Genomic DNA, 18,733 nt, shown 5'->3' on the forward strand with positions numbered 1-18,733 from the left:
CTGAGGAGCACGTGAATCAGTGTTGCCCAGCCCTGCTGTTGCACTGACTGCTGGTCTCAATATAGTCATCATTTTGGTTCCTGATGACATGTGTACAACATTTGTAACCATCAAGAATAAAACAGATAGGGGGCTGGAGAGATGGCTCAGTGGTTAGGAGCACTGACTGCTCTTCCAGTGGTCCTGAGTTCAATTCCCAACTACCACATGGTGGCTCACAACCATCTGTAATGGGATCCAATACCCTCTTCTGGTGTGTCTGAAGACAGAGACAGTGTACTCATATATATAAAATAAGTAAATCTTAAAAAAAGACTACAACAGAAAGGGACATGTGCCTACATGTCACCATCCCATCCATGGGTCCTATCACCAAGTGTGTGTGTCCACAAGTGTGTTCCTAGGTGACACTCTGACACACTAAAAGACAGCACCAGAGTTTGTCAGACTGTAACTGAGAAAGTGACATCTGAAGCCCCGGCCTCTTTCCACTGTGTCTGTAGCAGGCCAACTGGCCATCTATGTGTCTGACTGAGGATAGCCTGCTTAGCTCTTGAAGGAAGGTTTGTCAACGGCTCTGCAGTGTCACCTGCCCAGCTCCACTGTCTACCAGTACCCATCCTGCTGTGGATCATGTTGTGGCTTCCAAACCATGGATAAGACAAAGTCCTGCTTGGCAGAGGGATGACTGAGCCTTCCATGTGCCCTGCCACCACCCACAGACTACTTTTCCATGTTATCTGCCCTGTTTGTGAAGGAGAGAACCCTGAAGCTTAGACAGTGATTCAAAATCCAAGAGGAAACACTAGCCTCAAATGGCATATAATGTCCTCACTACATTCTGATGACTCTTAGACTAAGCTGTTGATGTATTTTACCTGCTACATTTTTGTAATAAATACATAGCAAGTTCCTGTAATATGTACACACACGTGCTTACACACACTCAGGTACACACACACACACTCAGGTACATACACACACTCAGGTACGCACACACACACACACACACACGCACACGCACACACACACACACACACACACACACACACACACACACGGAGAAGTCAGAATCCCTTACCACTGTTGTTCCTTTGCCTGTTTCAAGCCCCTCCTTACTATACAGCAGAAACTACAGTCATTTTTCTTCTTTTATTGGGCAATGCTGGGGAATCAAATCCAGGACATTATAGACACTACGTGTGCCCCAATCCATAACCTCAATCCTAGGGTCTTATGCTTCTTTATGCATTTATAGTCAAAGTTTGCAACAATGAAAACACATTGTAGTGTGTATTTTTCCCTTCCACTGGTGTGGGAGATGGGTGTAAACATGTGTGCAGTTCTGCGTGCTCTCTGCAGCCACACTGTAAGCACGCACCAGCAGGAGGCCAGCACAGGACCTTGACCTGGTTCCTCACAAAGGGAGGGAACTTTTCTAGTGAGATCCACGCGGTAGATTTGCTTTTCTCACCTACTTTAATAAATTCATGCCTTGAACATTTTCACATGTACCCATGTGTATCACAACATAGAAACAATTATCTGGCAAGTACCTTGGGAGATATAGGGTCTCACCCCACCCCCCTCACCACCGAGTTTTCCATACTTCTGACACAAGTCAGGGTAGAGTCAAATGCAGGCCAAGTTTAGTCATGAGATACTATTTCAGAAGGAAAGAAATCAGAACAAGAGAGGAAGAGACTTCTCAGTGACCTTAGCAGGCTTCGAGCAGGAGGGAATAGAGGTTCTGACACTGTGCACACCCTAGCTCTGCTTCTAGAATGGGTTTGCCCCAGACAGTAACATGGCTGGAGATAAAAGGCTACACACACTGAAGGCCTAACTAAGTTAAAGGAGATGAGGTCAGTCTCAGATGGGCCCAGCAGGCAGCTGTGCTCTGCCTCAGTGCAGTCTGCAGCATTTTAAACATTCAAAGGAACTGAGCTTCTTATCATTTCTTTTAACACTGCCCCATGTCCACTCCTCTAACAGCGAGCACTTGTGTAACCATCATAAGCAGAGCCACCATCAGAGAACAAAGGATAGACCCACATGAAAGGAAGAACCCCACGCCCACATGCGGGATTCTCAGGACACAAGCAGGAAAAGGGAGACACTCAGATCCAGAAGAGCACCAGGGCTCAGATCTTACTTACTTTTCTATCAAATCCAGTGTGACTCCAGGCACCAGACTAACACACTTCTGCATGCAAAACCTGCAGAGACAGAAGAGAACATGAGAGGCATGAATGGAGCACGAAACACGAGAACAGCAGCACGAAAAGCACAGAGTAAGAGTGGGGACAAGAGTCACTGCTTCCTCAGTCCTGCAGTGTTGGGGTTCGGAAGCACCCCCCACTGTCGTGGAGAGCACACAGAGCCAGCAGGAGGGGGAAGGGCTATGACAAGTCAGTGGAGCCTTGTCCCAGAGAGTAACAAGGAGCTGAGACGTGAAGCAATATTCTGGCTGAGAGCTGCTGTAGTGAGCGAGGCTCCCCACTCTGCCTCTCTTCCTATGGGATAAGGAACTGTGAGAGGGAAGATGGGGCCATGGGGGGGAACAGCAATGACTGGAATGTAGATAAATAAAATAATAAAAAAAAAAAGTGAGGGAGGAGGACTCGTGCTGGGGAGTGGGTGCTTGCCTTTAAGGCACACAAATGCCACTTCAAGAAGACAAAGAAACACAGATTCAATCATGCCATTTTAATCATCACAAGTCAAAGGAGCCAGAGCTGAAGGACTTCTCATCTGTGGACAGATCCAACCTCAAAAGCCAGGACAGAAATGTCAGGGCTTTATCTAATTTGTGTGTGCTGACAGAAGGCAGGAAGCCATCTTTTTCCTGTTAGAGCCATTGGCACACTGCAGAACAGGATCAATGGCGGCACTGAGGGAAAAGCAGCTCAGGGTTTTTAGTAGGAGATAGATATATAAAATGCTTGAACTGTCTGTGTTTAAAATTAAGAGCAGTAGCCTCCTTCAAAAGCTGCAGCGGGAATATAGCGCATGAGACAGCTCCCAACCTAGGATGGCTCTGTGAACAGTCTCCAAGGCATTTTGCAGAGATATGCTTACAACTGACACTGGCGATGTCCCACGTGCTTGCGATACAGGCAACAGTGAGTGGCAGCTTTCAGCCAGCCCGTCATTGCCGGTAAAACACATGGTGCTCTCTCTACCTGTCTCTCTCAGCCAGGGGCTAAGCCAAGTCAGTCCGGAGCTTGTGTCTTCCAGTTCCAATGACTGCAGCTTACCATGGGTTCACCAGGACTGTATGTCCATACAGACACCGTGTTCAGTACAACATCAGGACACAACCAGGAGAAAAGGATAAAAACAAGTATGAGTGAGTAGGCTTGGAGGACAGAGGCAGCAGTGGGATAGAGGCAGGAAAACAAAAAGATGTAGGAACAGAAAGATACCAAGAGAGTATGTAGATAGTATGTAGAGAACATGTAGATAGTATGTAGATGGATAAATGGCTCCAACTGCCCAGCCATGTTCTCTGTCTCAAGAAAGAAGGGTCAGCTCAGGCAGTAGGAGCGAGTTAGCTGCGGAGTGAGCTGCCACAGCCAGTGGACTGTGGTTCACAGAGCAAAGCACATAAAGCTGACGGTCACATTTTGTTGACAGTGGGAACAGCCCCTTTACAGCATGAAGGAGCTGGAACGGATGAATCTGGTCAAATAGGTGGCTAGGCTCTGGGCTAGATTGCCCTGCTGGCCTTTGGAGGCCTCTGCTCAGTCCCTCCAGGCACACCCTTAGGAGTCAGCACAGACAGACACAGCTCCAAAGGTGTCTGCCCACATCAAGCTCTCCTGCTGGATAAGCATGACCACCAGGAGACACATTTTGGGTCTGAATTTAAGTGAGCCATAGTCCTCATTATTTTGTCTTCTCATCCATAATGGATTTATTGACTGGGATGTCTGGAGTCCAGTAATGACAGAATCATTTGTAATGGACTAATTCTTTTGTCAATAGCAATAATAAACTCCAGACAAAATATTAAAAATGGCCACTTGGTAATTCCAAAAAGCAAACAGGAGAGAAACTAGAAGGCCTACAACCTGTTGGGCTGCACATTCATACAACATATGGAAACTGTAGCCGAAATTCCCTGGGGTGGGGATCAGAGATCAGCACTGAAGGCTGCCAGGAAATTGCAAGAAATAACCTTAGACTGCAGGGAGCCAAACCTTCCTCTCCCGTTGGCTGACTCACCAACCACAGGCAGGATGTGACTGTGAGGATCCCTGTGGCAACATGAGGTTGAAGCTATTAATTGGGGAGAAAGCAGAGCAAGGCCCTATAAGGCTCAGGGCTCTCAGTGGACTCCAGAGGGATGCCGCCTTAGTCACACAAACCCTATTCCAGGATCAAGAGTGACCCTAGAGAAAGGAACAAAGCCAACAAGGTCAAGTCCCACAACCAAGCCTCTGCTGGGCTCACCCCTCACACCACCCACCCATCCCAAGTGAGCTGCCTCTGCAGTGCTTTTCAAGGGCTCTTCCAGAGTGAGTGGCGCAATGACAAAAGCCAGAGGAAATACCAAAACAGACTCTGGAAGTGAGAGGCACTTCACAGTTATAAAAACTCATTTGCCTACTTACTGCGAGATTAGCATTTTTATAATAGTGAAAAGGCAGAATTCTCACAGACATGGAATTAAAGCATGGACACTGCAACTCTAACGAGGCTATGGGTCACTGGAAGTCAGCTTAAGTCAGCACTAACCCACAAAGTTCCTTCACCAACAGCCTCAGTTCTCTAGAAATAACAGCTACCTCACCTGGCGTACCTTTTTCCTTCTACATGGGGTGAGGGTATTCCAGGACAATGAAGGCAAAGGACTAGGCAGACACTACAGAAACAAAATGACTCGGTGCTGGACACAGTGGCCCAGGAGTCTAAGGCAGGCAGATCTCTGTGAGTTACAGGCCAGCCCAGTTTGCATACCAAATTCCAGGACAGCCAGGGATAAGCAGAAGCAATGCCTTTAAAAAAAAAAAAAAGACTCAAAGAGTCTGTTACAACTGGTCAGGTACAGTGGCTCATGCTTGTAAATCAGAGCTTTGGAAGGCCCAGACAAAGACTCATTTCAAATTCAAGGCCTGTATGTGTTACAGAGTGAAAGCCTGTAGGAAATATTAAACATTAAACAAAATAAAATAGAGTGAAAATATTAGATAAAACGAAATAACCAAATGGCTGAGAGTTGCTCCCTGTTCTCTGTGTGCTGGCTGTCACTGTGTCTCATGTGAGGGTTTATTTCTCAGCCTGCTCTACAGATGGAAGACACCTGTAAGTGAGGGAAACAGAATGAAGCTCCTGCCTGTCATCTGGGAGACTAAGGTAGGGAGATTGTGAGCCAAGAGTTCCAAGCCAGCCTAGTCACCATAGCAAGGACAGTTTCAACAACAAAAACAACTAAATTATACAAAGTCAAAACAAACAACAACAACAAGAAAAAACAAATAGGAAACTTATAGAAACACTACTTTCAAAGAAATGAGCAGATTAAGCAGGAGGCAGGAGGAAAATGGCAGAGGATGTTTAAATTACTGAAGAAAAGTAACTCATAGCTAGCATTTTATACCCAGCCAAACTACCACATAAATGTGAAGGCAGAAGTGTTCTCGAGCATAGAGAGCTTCAGACAACTGGCCATCTAGGAGCATAAGGAACACAGCTGTGGATGACTCTGGAGTCAGAGGGCAAAGGTGAAAGAGATACAGAAAATGCTTTGATGAGGAAGCTCTGTGAGATGTGTTGTCTTCAAAAGAAAAACAAACACAAACCAAAGGGAGGCGATAACTACTGAAGCCCACACTGAGACACCAGACGACAGCAGGATGGCATAGGACCAGCCGAGAGGACTCCTCCTCTTGTGGCAGCTGTACTAGGAGCCACTGCTTTGAGCCAAGGAGCTACACAAACCAGCTAATCATCAAAAACTGGAGCCTTGCTCGGCAGCAGAACCTGGGCTGTTTACCCTGCCTTCTAGGAACCCGCAGGAGAGACTTCACTTCCCCCAGCAGGCCGGCTGCAGCCTGCCACCAACAATCAGGTTCCAACCTGCTTTAATCCTTACACCAGAGGTGACCTAAGGCTAACCAATCTCTTTTCTATTTTCTGCCTCACAAGAAACTCTGATTCATTTTTGGTTTTTGTTTCTGCTTTCTGCAGCTCTCCTCTGCCTATAAAACCCTTTCTTCTGTTCCACTCACAGAAAAACAGTCATAAAATGGGGCAAAATGAAAAGGCATAAAAATCTGGGGGGACATGAGCAGGGAAGGAGCTCCTCATCAGCAGAGAAGCAAGAGTTCCAGCACCTTTGACAGTTGCTGAGGCAAGTCTCCTTACCAGCTGCAAACCTGACACTGTTAGGAATCTCACTAGAAACCCCACTTAGGAGAAAAGGACATGAGCTAAGCACGGTGTGCAGCCCCGGGGCCTCCAGATTTCACCCTGTCATTATAATTCCATCCAAGGCATTACCAGAGCAGCCACACACATCAAATAATAGAGAAAAGAAACAAAGGTTCCTTAGCAACCTCAGAGACATAGCTGGTATGTGTGGCCAGTGCTAAGACCGTTAGTCGTCTGTACCTCCCTTGAAGAGCCCAGCTGAACTTAGGTATGCCTTACTTTCTCAGAGAAGCTCAAAGCCATACTGTTAGGTATGGTCTTTCTCCCTGAAGTGTTTTGCTTTCTCCACTCAGACTTAAACTCAAATTAAAATGTCTTTAGTATAACTTCCAGTTCCACATCATTGTTCCAGCTGGTCCTGAAATTCTTCTCAGCATCAAAGCTACAAATCTCAGATTGGCCTACGACCCTAAAAGTCACGGGGAAAGCTGCTGAGGGTGGCAGAGCAGAGCTGTGTCTCTAGACCCTCACACTGAGCGCCTAATTACAGACTCAAAAATAAAGTCTGGCTGGAGAGATAGCTAAAATAACATGCTCCTCTTCCAGAGGCCAAGGGTTCAACTCCTAGCATCCACATGTTAGCTCATAACCATCTGTAACTGCAAGTCCCAGGGATCCAGGGACACTAGGCACACAAGTGGTGCACTAGACATATTTGTAGGCAAAACACCCATACACAGTAAATAAACAAACAAACACTGCCAAACAGCTGAATAGAGAGAGAGAGAGAGAGAGAGAGAGAGAGAGAGAGAGAGAGCGATGAATAGAGTGTAATCCAAGTTTTCAGGAGGCTAGGCTGACAGCTCAATACCAGCCTAGGTTTCATAGTGCTAGGTCAATTAGGGGTGCAGAGTAAGATCCTGTCTGTCACCAAGGAACCACCATGTAAGGTCTTTAAGATGTTCTTATTTTTCCCTTGATGCTAATTTACAAACTTTAGGCATCACTTTGAACTGTATAAAGTAGCTTCCCATTGGCAGTGTCTAGGCCTACAGCCAGGATTAGACACAGGAAGAGAAGGAACTTGCTATCTCAGGTGCTCTCTCTGCTGCACAATCAAGTGAGCTAGAAGACACAGATGAGCTGCTCCTCTGACAGAAGACCATTTAATGTGGACCTGCACAGACCTCTCCGTCCTGGCTAGGCCAGAGGCTGGGAGGGAGCCAGCAGCAGGGGCGTGACTTCCGAGACACCATATTGTCTATTGTAGGCTTTCTCTCACTACTGTTTCAGATGGCTGAAAACTGTTCTCCAATTAGAAAAAAAAAAAAAAAAAAAAAAAGAAAAAAAAAAAGACAGTCAACAAAGGCAGCTGAAGGGAGGAAAATCTTTCAGGGCTAGCATATACATCGGAAGGGTGCAAACTATCAAAGGTGCACCCCTTGCCTCCCCGCCATTTTTCCTCTGGGAGTATCAATAGCTACTGACTTGGAAGTAATCAATCCTCCTTCCTACGAAAGCACCTTCTGTGGAGTAAATTTTGAACACAGAGACAGAACACATCTCACCACATGGTACATTCCCACATGACAGGATCTGACATGGCAGGGCAGAACTACCCCTTCATGGAACTGCCCCCAAGTCTGTGACAGTTTCAGACTCCTCACCCCCCAGTCTGACCTACACCTAGTAAGCAAGTCACATGACGCACGTGCACCTTGTGCATGGACAGACTAGGAACAGCGCCAGACTGTTGTCAGAAAGCCACAGTCGGAGGGTGAGGAGTCTGTGGAACTCTGCCCCTTATACCGTCTCAGTTAGGGTAATACTTCTTTGACTGCACACTGATGGGACAAAGCAGAAGTGTCCAGATCCTATAAATGCACTTGGTATTTATAGAGACAGGTGTGCCACCATCTACCTCTGTCTAGGAGGGAGGGTGGCTTTATTGTAAAAGTTTTAGATGGACCCTAAAACTTGTTTAAAAAAAAAATAAAGACAATTCTTTTAAATCCCAAAGAACCAAGAACTTAGAACATAATCCGCCATGATCATTCAATCACTTTCCTTTTGCCATCTGATCTGCTCTTTTGAGTTAAGACATCTGAAAGTTCTTCTAGGATTGTCATAAGCAGGAGGTTGGAGATCACATGAACAAACCAGACAGAGGGGCACCAAGCAGCCCATGTTCCCACCACTTACCATTCAGTGGCAGCCATGAGAAGCCTGGTCCAGAGTGAGACTGGCCATGGGCCTGCTGAGAGCAGCACATCATGAGGAACTCCTTCACACAGGGAGTGAGCTGATGTCACTCTGAAACTGCCGCACGACTGTGGTCTAGAGCCAAGGCCTGACTCTCATCCAAAGTACAGTGAGAAAAGAAACTGGTTGGGAGGAACTGCAAGCAGGCTGGGGACCATGCACTTCCTCCCCCACATTTACACAGATCAGGGTAGGAGATGCAGACAGATGCTCTCCCTTCCTTCGCTAATGTAATAGGCGGTGTCTACAAGGAAAGTTCTGAGTGCTGAGGCTGGCACAGTCAGGTAGGCTGTGCTAGTCCTCATCCGCTCAGTTAATCTCATGTTTTCATCTTGGGACCGACTGTACAAGAGGCTCCCAGAAAACACCAAGTATTTTTCTCAGCTGTTCTGAGTTCACAGGAGAGGGGAGAGGGGAGGGGGAGATGGGAGGAGAGGGGAGAGGGGAGGAGGGAGAGGTGAGAGGGGAGAGGGGGAAGAGGGGAGGGGAGAGGGGGACAGGAGAGAGGGGAGAGGGGAGAGAGAAGAGGGGGAGAAGGGGAGAGAGGGGAAGAGGGGGAGAGGGGAGAGAAAAGAGGGGGAGAGGGGGAGAGGGGAGAGAAAAGAGGGGGAGAGGGGAGAGGGGGGGAGAGGGTAGAGGGTAGAGGGTAGAGGGGAGAGGGGAGAGGGGAGAGGGGAGAGGGGAGAGGGGAGAGGGGAGAGGGGAGGGGGGAGGAGAGGGGAGAGGGGAGAGGGGAGAGGGGAGGAGAGGGGAGGAGAGGGGAGGAGAGGGGAGAGGGGAGAGGGGAGAGGGGAGAGGGGAGAGGGGAGAGGGGAGAGGGGAGAGGGGAGAGGGGAGAGGGGAGAGGGGAGAGGGGAGAGGGGAGAGGGGAGAGGGGAGAGGGGAGAGGGGAGAGGGGAGAGGGGAGGAGAGGGGAGAGGGGAGAGGGGAGGAGAGGGGAGGAGAGGGGAGAGGGGAGGAGAGGGGAGGAGAGGGGAGAGGGGAGGAGAGGGGAGAGGGGAGGAGAGGGGAGAGGGGAGAGGGGAGGAGAGGGGAGAGGGGAGGAGAGGGGAGAGGGGAGGAGAGGGGAGAGGGGAGAGGGGAGAGGGGAGGAGAGGGGGCAGAGGGGAGAGGGGAGGGGGGCAGAGGGGAGAGGGGGCAGAGGGGAGGGGGCAGAGGGGAGAGGGGGCAGAGGGGAGAGGGAGCAGAGGGGAGAGGGGGCAGAGGGGAGACAGAGAGACAGAGAGACAGAGAGAGTGCCACAAACTCAGAATCATCAAGTTTATCCCAGAACTTGGGATGCTGACACAGGAGGATCAAGAAGAGTAGAACAAGTTGGGTGATGCTGCTTAGGCAAGCAAATAAAACCATCTACAAGCAGGGCCTTTTTAGAAAAAGTTCAATATGATTTAAATCTAGCAAGGAAAAGATGATCTGTGTTAGAGAAGAGGCAAAAAGTGGGACTCAAGATGTATGGCCAAAGACAAAGTAGTGTTCTTACTTGCCAACTAAAAGTTAATTAATGAAAACATTTCTCAATGAAAAACTAACTAAAACAAGAAGGAAACATCCATGTCTCCACCTGCCAGCTCCTCCTCCAGCTCAGGGCAACTAAAGACATCAGTTCTCAGTCCTGAAGCTGAGTCTTCTATCTCGAAGGCACCCTTCCTATGTCTTCCATTCTTAAGGTGTGTATGCCTAAGTCTTCTACATGAAGGCATATCCTAGTGTCCTCCACAATGGCTCTGAGGTGCCTTCAGGTCGGGAGCACAGAAGCTGGACTGCCTGCCTGCCATCTGTGGCTGGCAGTTTACATTTGTCATTGTTACTCTAACAGAGAACGTCGATGTTCAGAAGGTCTAAAGAACCAAGAAAATGGCTAAGTAAGGGGCCCAGGTAAGAACCCACCTCTGACTTTATACACATTCCTCTCCTGCCCATTCCAGAACACATCTGAACATTAACATCATCTTCTGAATGGACCATTCATCAGTCATCCAGTTGGTTGGTACCAGACATTTTGGCTGCTTTACGGCCATAAGCACAGTGCCCTAACAGAAGCAGGTGGACATGATGACAGTCATGCCCAGGTTTAGGATTCTATAGAAAAGTCCAGCCAGAGGCTGGAAAACCATTATCAGAGAGGAAGAGGGAGCTGAAACCATGACAGCGGACATGGACCTGAGCCCTTCATGGGCTGGATGCTCACTTTTATCATCATCAGCAGAAATACTGACCAACCTGGGATGGGAGGTAAAGACACATTGTGAGAAGCAGCCAGTTCCTGATGTTCTTGAAGCAGGCAAGGTCAGACTAGTTTCCAATTAAACTTAGATGTAGACTCTGTTGTGTAGCATGTGTGGTGCACATTTTGTCTCATCCACCTCCAGCAAGTGCTGCCAAGGTTTCCTCTACTGTGTTCCTGGTCTGTGGCTTCAGCATCAGGTGTACTCCTCCATTAAGTGCCGGAGGCTTTTGGAAGCAGGTAAGCACACTGGTAGGAAAGGACAGAGCTTTCTCACAGTGATTTATACACTGTAGCACACGAAACTCTCAGATCATGCACGCCCCACAGAGTCTGCTTATCGCAGCCTTCAGCAGGGCGGTTTCTCCTCGAAGGTAAGCCTGGGGTGTGCTGAAGAGGACACATTTGCACGTGTGACACGTACTGGGTGGTCTCACTTCCCAGCTTCAGAGCAGCAGAGGTCAAGAGCTCCACTCTCTGACATTCTAGTCTCGTTCTGAAAACACATGGTTTTGTGTGTGTGTATGCACACGTGCGCGTGCGTGCATGCGTGTGCACACGCGCACACTTGTGGCCCACTGCTGTCTTCTCTCTCACACAACCCCATCATTGCTGTTGGCACTCAGGCACACACTGCAGGTGGAAGGAGCCATGCTCGGCAGGAAGAAAGCACCTTCTCTGTGATCCGAAGCAGCCTTAAGGATTCTGAGAAGTAAATGAGGGGCCTTAAATGGAAATAGAGGCCAAGAAAACAGGTGACGAGGAATAAGCCTGCAGGAGCAAAGAAATCCCTGAATGAACGTGTAAGGAGCTGATGGAGTCCTGAGTGAACGTATGTTTTTGGTATGAGCATGTATCAAGGACCACAGTGAGCTCTGCTCTAAGTCAGGCTGCAATGCCGGGCATGTTAAGCACCTGGTCCCAGTCAATCATAGTCTATGGCTTCATGTGAAGCCATGTGGGAAGTACCTTGTAAATGGCAGTGTATTACACTATTAATACACACAGGCTGACACAAACCTCACAGCCGCCATTCCACAGTACTTCCTGGGCAGCTGCACTGTTTCTACTTCTGGGAAGAGAACACCGTCCTTACAGAGGTGCAGAGAAACTCACTCACCCAAGGGAAAGGGTGGACCAGAGAACATTTAGACCCTCAGAGCCTCTGCTTCCTCAGAGAGTCACACTAACATGGGTTCTTTCTAATAGACCACCAATCAGTGTTCCCTTAATGGGAGAGCTGGACAAACAAGGAAACACATACAGCAAGACAGCACTATGCAGGGGAAGGCCTACCACCCTGGCCACCAAGAGCATCCTGAGGGGATGTGGAACAGAACGTGGAAAGAGCTTTGCTGCACAATGGAATTCTAAAGGCACAAGTACCACACAGCAGAACCCAGCCGGCAGAGGCCGCAGCACTACGTGTTCAGTTCCAACTCTGGCTAGTAGCAGTTAGTGGTCTGATCAGTCCTCAGTGTATAGAGGCCCCAGTAGCTTACCTTGGAGGGAGGGATAGGCATAAATTAAAATAAAGGGAGGTGCTTTCCAACAAGCTTCCAGGCTAACAATCGGCACGGGAGTAAAAAAGCAAAAGAAAAAGTAACCCATAAAAGGAAGAGTTTTAAAGGACTGCCTCTCCATGCACTCACAGAATATATTGCTTCATACTAGCATGCATATGAAAGGCTACTGCTGGAGAGGCATAGGTCAGCCCTGACTGCAGCACCTCGTACCTAAAGTGCCTCCAGCAGTCCCCTGGGGGGCGCTGGTGACAAACTGTGGTGAAGCTGCAACAGCAGGAGCCATGAATAGGCCCAGCTTCAGTCAGGTAACTTCAGCATAGGCACAACTCAAAATGCCACAGTCTCTGACAGCAGAGATCTGTGACAGATCTCAGTGTCTGCTCACAGGATGCTGGAGGGCTCTGCTCGTTGGGAATGGCATGTTAGCAGGTACAAAGATGACATTATTAAGGCAGAGCTGTGATGATGACCAGTGTTTGCAAATCCAGAGAGTCCTGGGTTCAAATCCCAGCTTTGCCACTGTTCAATTGGAGGACACAGTGGCTAACTTCTCATATCCAGCTGTTTTGATGCATAAAATGAGGATAACAGACATTTAAATCCAGAATTATAGAGATTAAACAAAAGGCCTTAATTTGGTGTATTAGGAAAACCAAACACAATTAGTTTCTCTCCTGCACTCACTGCTCATGGGTGAAGAGACAGCTAGAGAGCACTTCAGGTAGTGAGAGAGATGCTGAGAGGACCCAGGTGGGAGCTGCATGTCCACCACAGGAGGAGAACCAGGCACCCATGGAAGGGCCAGAACAGGAAGGGTGGTTCCAGAGCCAAACAGCATCACAAGCTAGACCTGGGGAACATCCAGGACCACCTGGACTCTGATGTCTAGGGATGGCAGGACTGAAGGCAAGAGTTTATGTTTACTTGAGAATCAACAGCAGCGGCCGGTGATGTAGCTTAGTTGTAGAGTGTGCTTCTAGCATGCATGAAGCTCAGGGTTCAAAACATACAGAGACAGACACACATACTCATAGATACACACAGAGATACATTTGGACTCATGTGAACACAGACACACACAGACACAGACATATATAGACATATATGAATACATAGATTAAAAACAATCAGTGATAAGTACCAACTCTGGCTCAGGCCTTAGAATCTAGGGACCTACTCTTGGGCAGGCCCCTTAAGGTCCTGTAGCCGTAAGTATTGTGAGGTAAATGCTAGAGAGCCTGGGAGCAAGCACCTCACTCATCTCTACTCTGGCACTCCGGCAGTTCTTATGTCAAATGACCAGGGAGAGTCCCAAACAGACCCTCATGCGAAAGCGACTGCTCACAAGGCAGTCACAATGTGTGGTCTGCACCACACACCCATCCCTGCTACCTTATGCTAGAGAGCCATCTTTTAATTTACACTTCATTGATTTGCCTGGTTTTTCTTCCTTGGTGTCTAGCTTATTTATTTACTTCAGGAGAGTGCATGTGGATGAGGGTAGCATGCTCCTAATAGGAGTGCCTTCCTGCTCAGATACCCAAGCAGTCCCTGGCCCTCACTCCTGTGAAGCGGTGGCTAAGATGTTTCTGACTCTTCCAACTTTCCCAGCAATGAGTCTCCGTTGAGACTGAGGTGGACAGAGAGCCCCATATCTCAGCTGCTTTGAGCCAATAGCACAACAGCATAGCTCCTTAACGAGTGGTTTGTAGTTGTTACAGTTTTCTTACTATGAGAGAAGCTAATGTAAAGTATCTAGCCTCCTCATCTCCTACGTGCTGGTGCTCATTCACTGGCAGTGCCCGTGCTGCACTGGTTGTGGTCCACACCCCATGCTTTCCCACTTAGGTTTTAATTTCCTGGATGGGCATCATGGTCTGAATATACACATTCCCCTGCATTGCTCGGCAGATGCTAAGATCTGGAAGGAGGCACTAAGAATGGCCTTTAGCGCAGCTCTGTCCAAGGGGACAGCAGTAATCCAGCTAGGGCTTTCCCTTACCTCGTCCTGCTTCCCACCACATGTGAGGAGGACACTGCTCATCCTCTCTAGTCTACGTCTCCAGCTTCCATCACCCCAGACTGCACAGCACATCTGTCTGTTGGCACCTGGACCCTGGGCTTCCTGCCTGCAGACTGACAGCAATACGTATCCACTATTGATAGATCCGCTTCCCTTGTATGTAGGGATGGAAGGTGAACATACAGGGGCATACGTGTGATATAATTTAGTCATGCTCAGGGACTGTACCGTGTCTTGTGTCCTGGGGACCATCTCTGCCCCCGACACTCAAATGTCCTGCTGTACTAAGTTGTCTCCATCCTCTAAGCTTGACTTCAGGCCCATGGCCAGGATAGGAGCATCTACCCAGGATACCCTTCTCCAACTGCTCCTTCCAGGACAACCTCATCCATTACACAAGGCCCCAACAGAGAAGACACTATGCTCTACCCGCTTCTTATTGTCAAAGGACTGATGGAAGCGTGTCCCTCTCCATTAAGTCCCCAATCCCAGCAGACAGCCACTTGGACTCATAAACCCTTATCCTCTGCATACTCTGCAGGCTCCCTGCAACACAGCGACATCACAACAATGGAGACAAAGGCTAACAAAATCAAGAGCTAGTGCGGCCTGTGGCGCCAGCCACATGGAGCGTGGAAGTGGCTTTTGAAGCCCACTTAAGTCTGTTCTGTGTCATGAATAGGGGCATCAGTAGTATGACTAACAAAAAGTCAGGAAAACAGAGTATAATTATCTGCGGGATACATTCAGAACACATGAAAACAATGATGTGGCGCTGTGCCACCATCTGCACAGGTCCTGTGTGACAGCACAGTCCTGGCATGCCAAAGATGTCATCTGAGAGGTACCTCAATGCGGTATGTGGGAAAGAAAATGAGGCAGCTTCTGCAATCACCACCAGAACAGTACCACTGACCATTCACTGACACATGAGTGTCTGTGATTGAATACATAGCTGCAAACATCAATGAGCTTTAATGAAACGTGGCAGTATCACTGATAACAGGTGTCGGCCTAGGCACACTATGTGCAAATAAGTCAGATAAGCAGAAGCACATTACAGATACACACCAGCAGGTAAAGAGCCCAGGAGCAACTGTTCCATAAACATGGGATGATGTAGCTGCTCTGCAGGCACAATTTCCAACAAGGACCGGAACTAATCGGGAACAAAGTGATGATGGTTTGTATCCTAATGCAGACAGTAAGTTGCTCTCCTGCCATTGTCTGATGCCAGGCAGGAGGATGGGGAGGCAGGGAGGGCACTGCTCTCCTGGAGTTACCTCACTGTCACAGTACAGCGAGAGCCCTACTGTGAGCTGAACTGCACACAACCTCAATTCTCTTTTGTACATGCTCATGCAGAGAGTGTGTTCTGGCCACATGCTGCCCTTCAGCCATACTCAAAGGCAACCCCAGGCACCGGGGCAGTCAGCACTGACAGGACTCCAGATGCACAAACTGCCCACTGGGAGAGCCCCCGGTAATGTGTTCCATTTTAGAGTAACACAGGAGAGGAGTCTGAGCCAAAAGAAAATTACCACAGATAAACTTCAAATCTGAAACCAAAAGACAACTGTGATGTAGACAGAAACATCCACTCACTACACATCTCTGTGAGGAAATAGCACGCATTGCAAAGGACACAGGTGCCTAAAACTGGGTCAGTGCACTCACTGCATCAGCCACGGCATGGCGGCTACTACTGTTGCGTCTACTACTGTGCCCCATACTGGGCCTCATGACAGCTGAGTAGACTTAAAAGACGCTGGGCTTTAAAAATGCTGCCATTTTCCTGTCTACTGTTTCACATGTGTGTGTTCAGAAAAACTGTACAGTCTATGCAATGTCCTCTCCTGTGTGTACATAGCTCAATGACACCTCCAGATCCTGCCAGCACACCTGTACTGACTCCCGGTCTGGACACTGAAAGTCTCAAACCAGAGAGCACTCTTCAGTGCCCCTGTGATGTCTGTGACATGTCCTGGGTCTTCACTCAGATGTATATGCACACACTTACATGACTAGTACTGTGCAATATTTGTGTTTAATAAAAAGTACTGCACTATAAATCTAATACTGCTTCTTATTTTTGCTCAACATTCTGCATTTAAAAACACTTAAATCAACTTTAATGAGGTACAATTTGCCTATGATAAATAAACCAGTTTAAGACTTCAGTTTGCAGCAGGAGCTGCTTTGCTTCTATAGTCCCCACAGAGGAGACACTCCATTGCCCTCATTCCATCTGGAGACAATCTTGTGCATGTGTGTGTTTGTATATGTGTGAGTGTACGTGAACGTGTTCATGTGAGTGTGAGTGTGTCAGTGCGAGAGCATGCGTGTGCACAAGTGTGTGCTCGTGTATGTGAATATGCGAGCATGCGTATGTGCACGTGTGTGTGAAAGCATGAGAGTCCATGAGAATGTGCGTGTGTGCATGACCCCAGCAACACTGGGGCTGCTTTGCCTTTGCTTCCTCTGGCCACTGGCTCGCTCTCCTGAGATTAACCCATGTCATCTTTCCAGCAGCAGCGGTGCAGCTGCTCACAGTGTCTGTCGCAGCGCTTCTTACCAACGACTTGCTAGAAGGGCGGAGACACCATTTCATCTTGCTCTCTAGTTCTCCCTTGCTCACAGAGTGAGAGCAGTGTTAGCTGTTCTGTAAGGTGTAACTGGGGGTGCAAGGTTCTTTCTGCCTTTGATATTTTTCTCCATCTACAGCTTTTACCACCATCTCTTGAAAAGGGGTCCTTCCGCATGACGCCATTTAGGCATCTTTGTCCAAGACCAATGTGTAGTGTGGCATTGTCTTTACACTGAGTCTCCTAAACTATCCTTGCTATGCCCTCTGTGCTTCTATGTAAGTTTTAAAGCCAAGACTCTGGGATAGCACTAAGTCTATAAATCAAGTTGGAGAAAATTAACATTTAAAAATACTGAATCTTGGCTGGATATGGTAAGAACATATCACAATCTCAGCACTTGGGAGGCTGAGGCAGGAGTACTGCCAGTAACTTAAAGCCAGCCTAAGCTACATGTTAACCTGTCTCACACAAAGGCACATACACACAGAACTGGGTCGTTCCATCTTTACAGTGCCATTTTCTGTCTCATCTTTAATTTCTGTGATGATTCAGTTTTGTGAGTTTAGCTCTTGCATGCATCTTATTAAATCTGTTAGTTATATTTACTCCTCCCAAGTACTTTTGAATGTTAATGGCTATGAGGTAGTATTTAGAAAAAATAAAAACAAATGTATTTCTGACTTCAACTGGTTTGGACCTAATTATCTGAGATCCAGGGCCCTGCTGTAGTGGGCTGTCAGTCTCAGAGGCTTCCCCATACTCCCACATATATAACTTTGGGTTTCTGTTTGGTAACATACATGAGTGTCTACTACTTTTTTTCTTCCAACTTTCCTGCAATGTCTGTCCTTCCAGTATGGCCCTGAATAGGGAGTGATGGTGTATCTCTTCTGTTTGGAGGCTGAAACAACATTCAGCCTGCGCAACCACCAAATCCAAAGCCAGTGACAGTGTTTGCTTCTCCTCCTAGTACGCTGAAGGTCTGCTGGGGTGGTCCAGCCATGTCCAGTGCACTTTTAGCAGCTATGAGGATAGTCATATGGTTTTCTCCTTTATTCTGTCACGTCTTGCTTTCCTGAGATGAACCACTTGTGTAACCCACGCTTTATCCTTTCTAAGCTTCCTTGGGATTAATGTCCTAACTATGCTGACTATCTAGTGCCCCTATTGGTAGTCACACACTGCTCCTGGCAAAGTCCTCGTCTGATTTTGTCTTCTTAGTGTGTGATAGGGAGCATCCCACTCCTACTTTCTAACCTGTCTGCATGAGGACTGACATTCGTTCTTAAACAGTGACAGAACTCACCAGCAAAGAGCTGGGCTCCAGGTTCTTTTGTAAAGTCAACTGGAACTTCGTCTCTGTAAGAGACAAGCCTGCGCAGGCATCTCTCCCTTCTCCAGTTGGGCTCTGCCCATCTCACCCACGATTACTGGCACACGGCTTCTCAGAGTAAAGAAGGCCTCACGTTTCCTCTCAGGGCTGGACAGGCTACTCTAGCTGAAGTCATGATGACTTTTGAAACCTTTCAAAAACTACCATCCAATTAACAAATTTATACAAATAGTTGGGTCCATCTCCTGTTCCCCTTAGATTCTTCTCTTTATTTCCTTTATTCTACTTTGGCTTTAATATCAACTTCTTCTAGATAAAGAGACCATACATTTTAGGCTTTCCAATGAAAATCTGTAGGTACCAAGACTTTAGAGCAGTTATGGCCAGCACATAAAACTG

General features: G+C 47.8%; 1 protein-coding gene across 2 annotated transcripts in view; it reads right to left on the reverse strand.

Annotated features, from left to right (window-relative positions):
- Rptor (regulatory associated protein of MTOR complex 1) overlaps window positions 1-18,733 on the reverse strand; it is a 297,297-nt gene that overhangs the window by 123,786 nt on the left and 154,778 nt on the right. For both annotated transcript variants that reach the window (XM_034505602.2, XM_034505601.2), the window contains exon 7: window positions 2,160-2,219. In XM_034505602.2, coding sequence (XP_034361493.1) covers window positions 2,160-2,219 — 60 coding nt within the window. The remainder of the gene's footprint in view (window positions 1-2,159; window positions 2,220-18,733) is intronic.

Source organism: Arvicanthis niloticus, chromosome 6 (genome assembly GCF_011762505.2).
Source record: "Arvicanthis niloticus isolate mArvNil1 chromosome 6, mArvNil1.pat.X, whole genome shotgun sequence".
Taxonomy (NCBI): Eukaryota; Metazoa; Chordata; class Mammalia; order Rodentia; family Muridae; genus Arvicanthis; species Arvicanthis niloticus.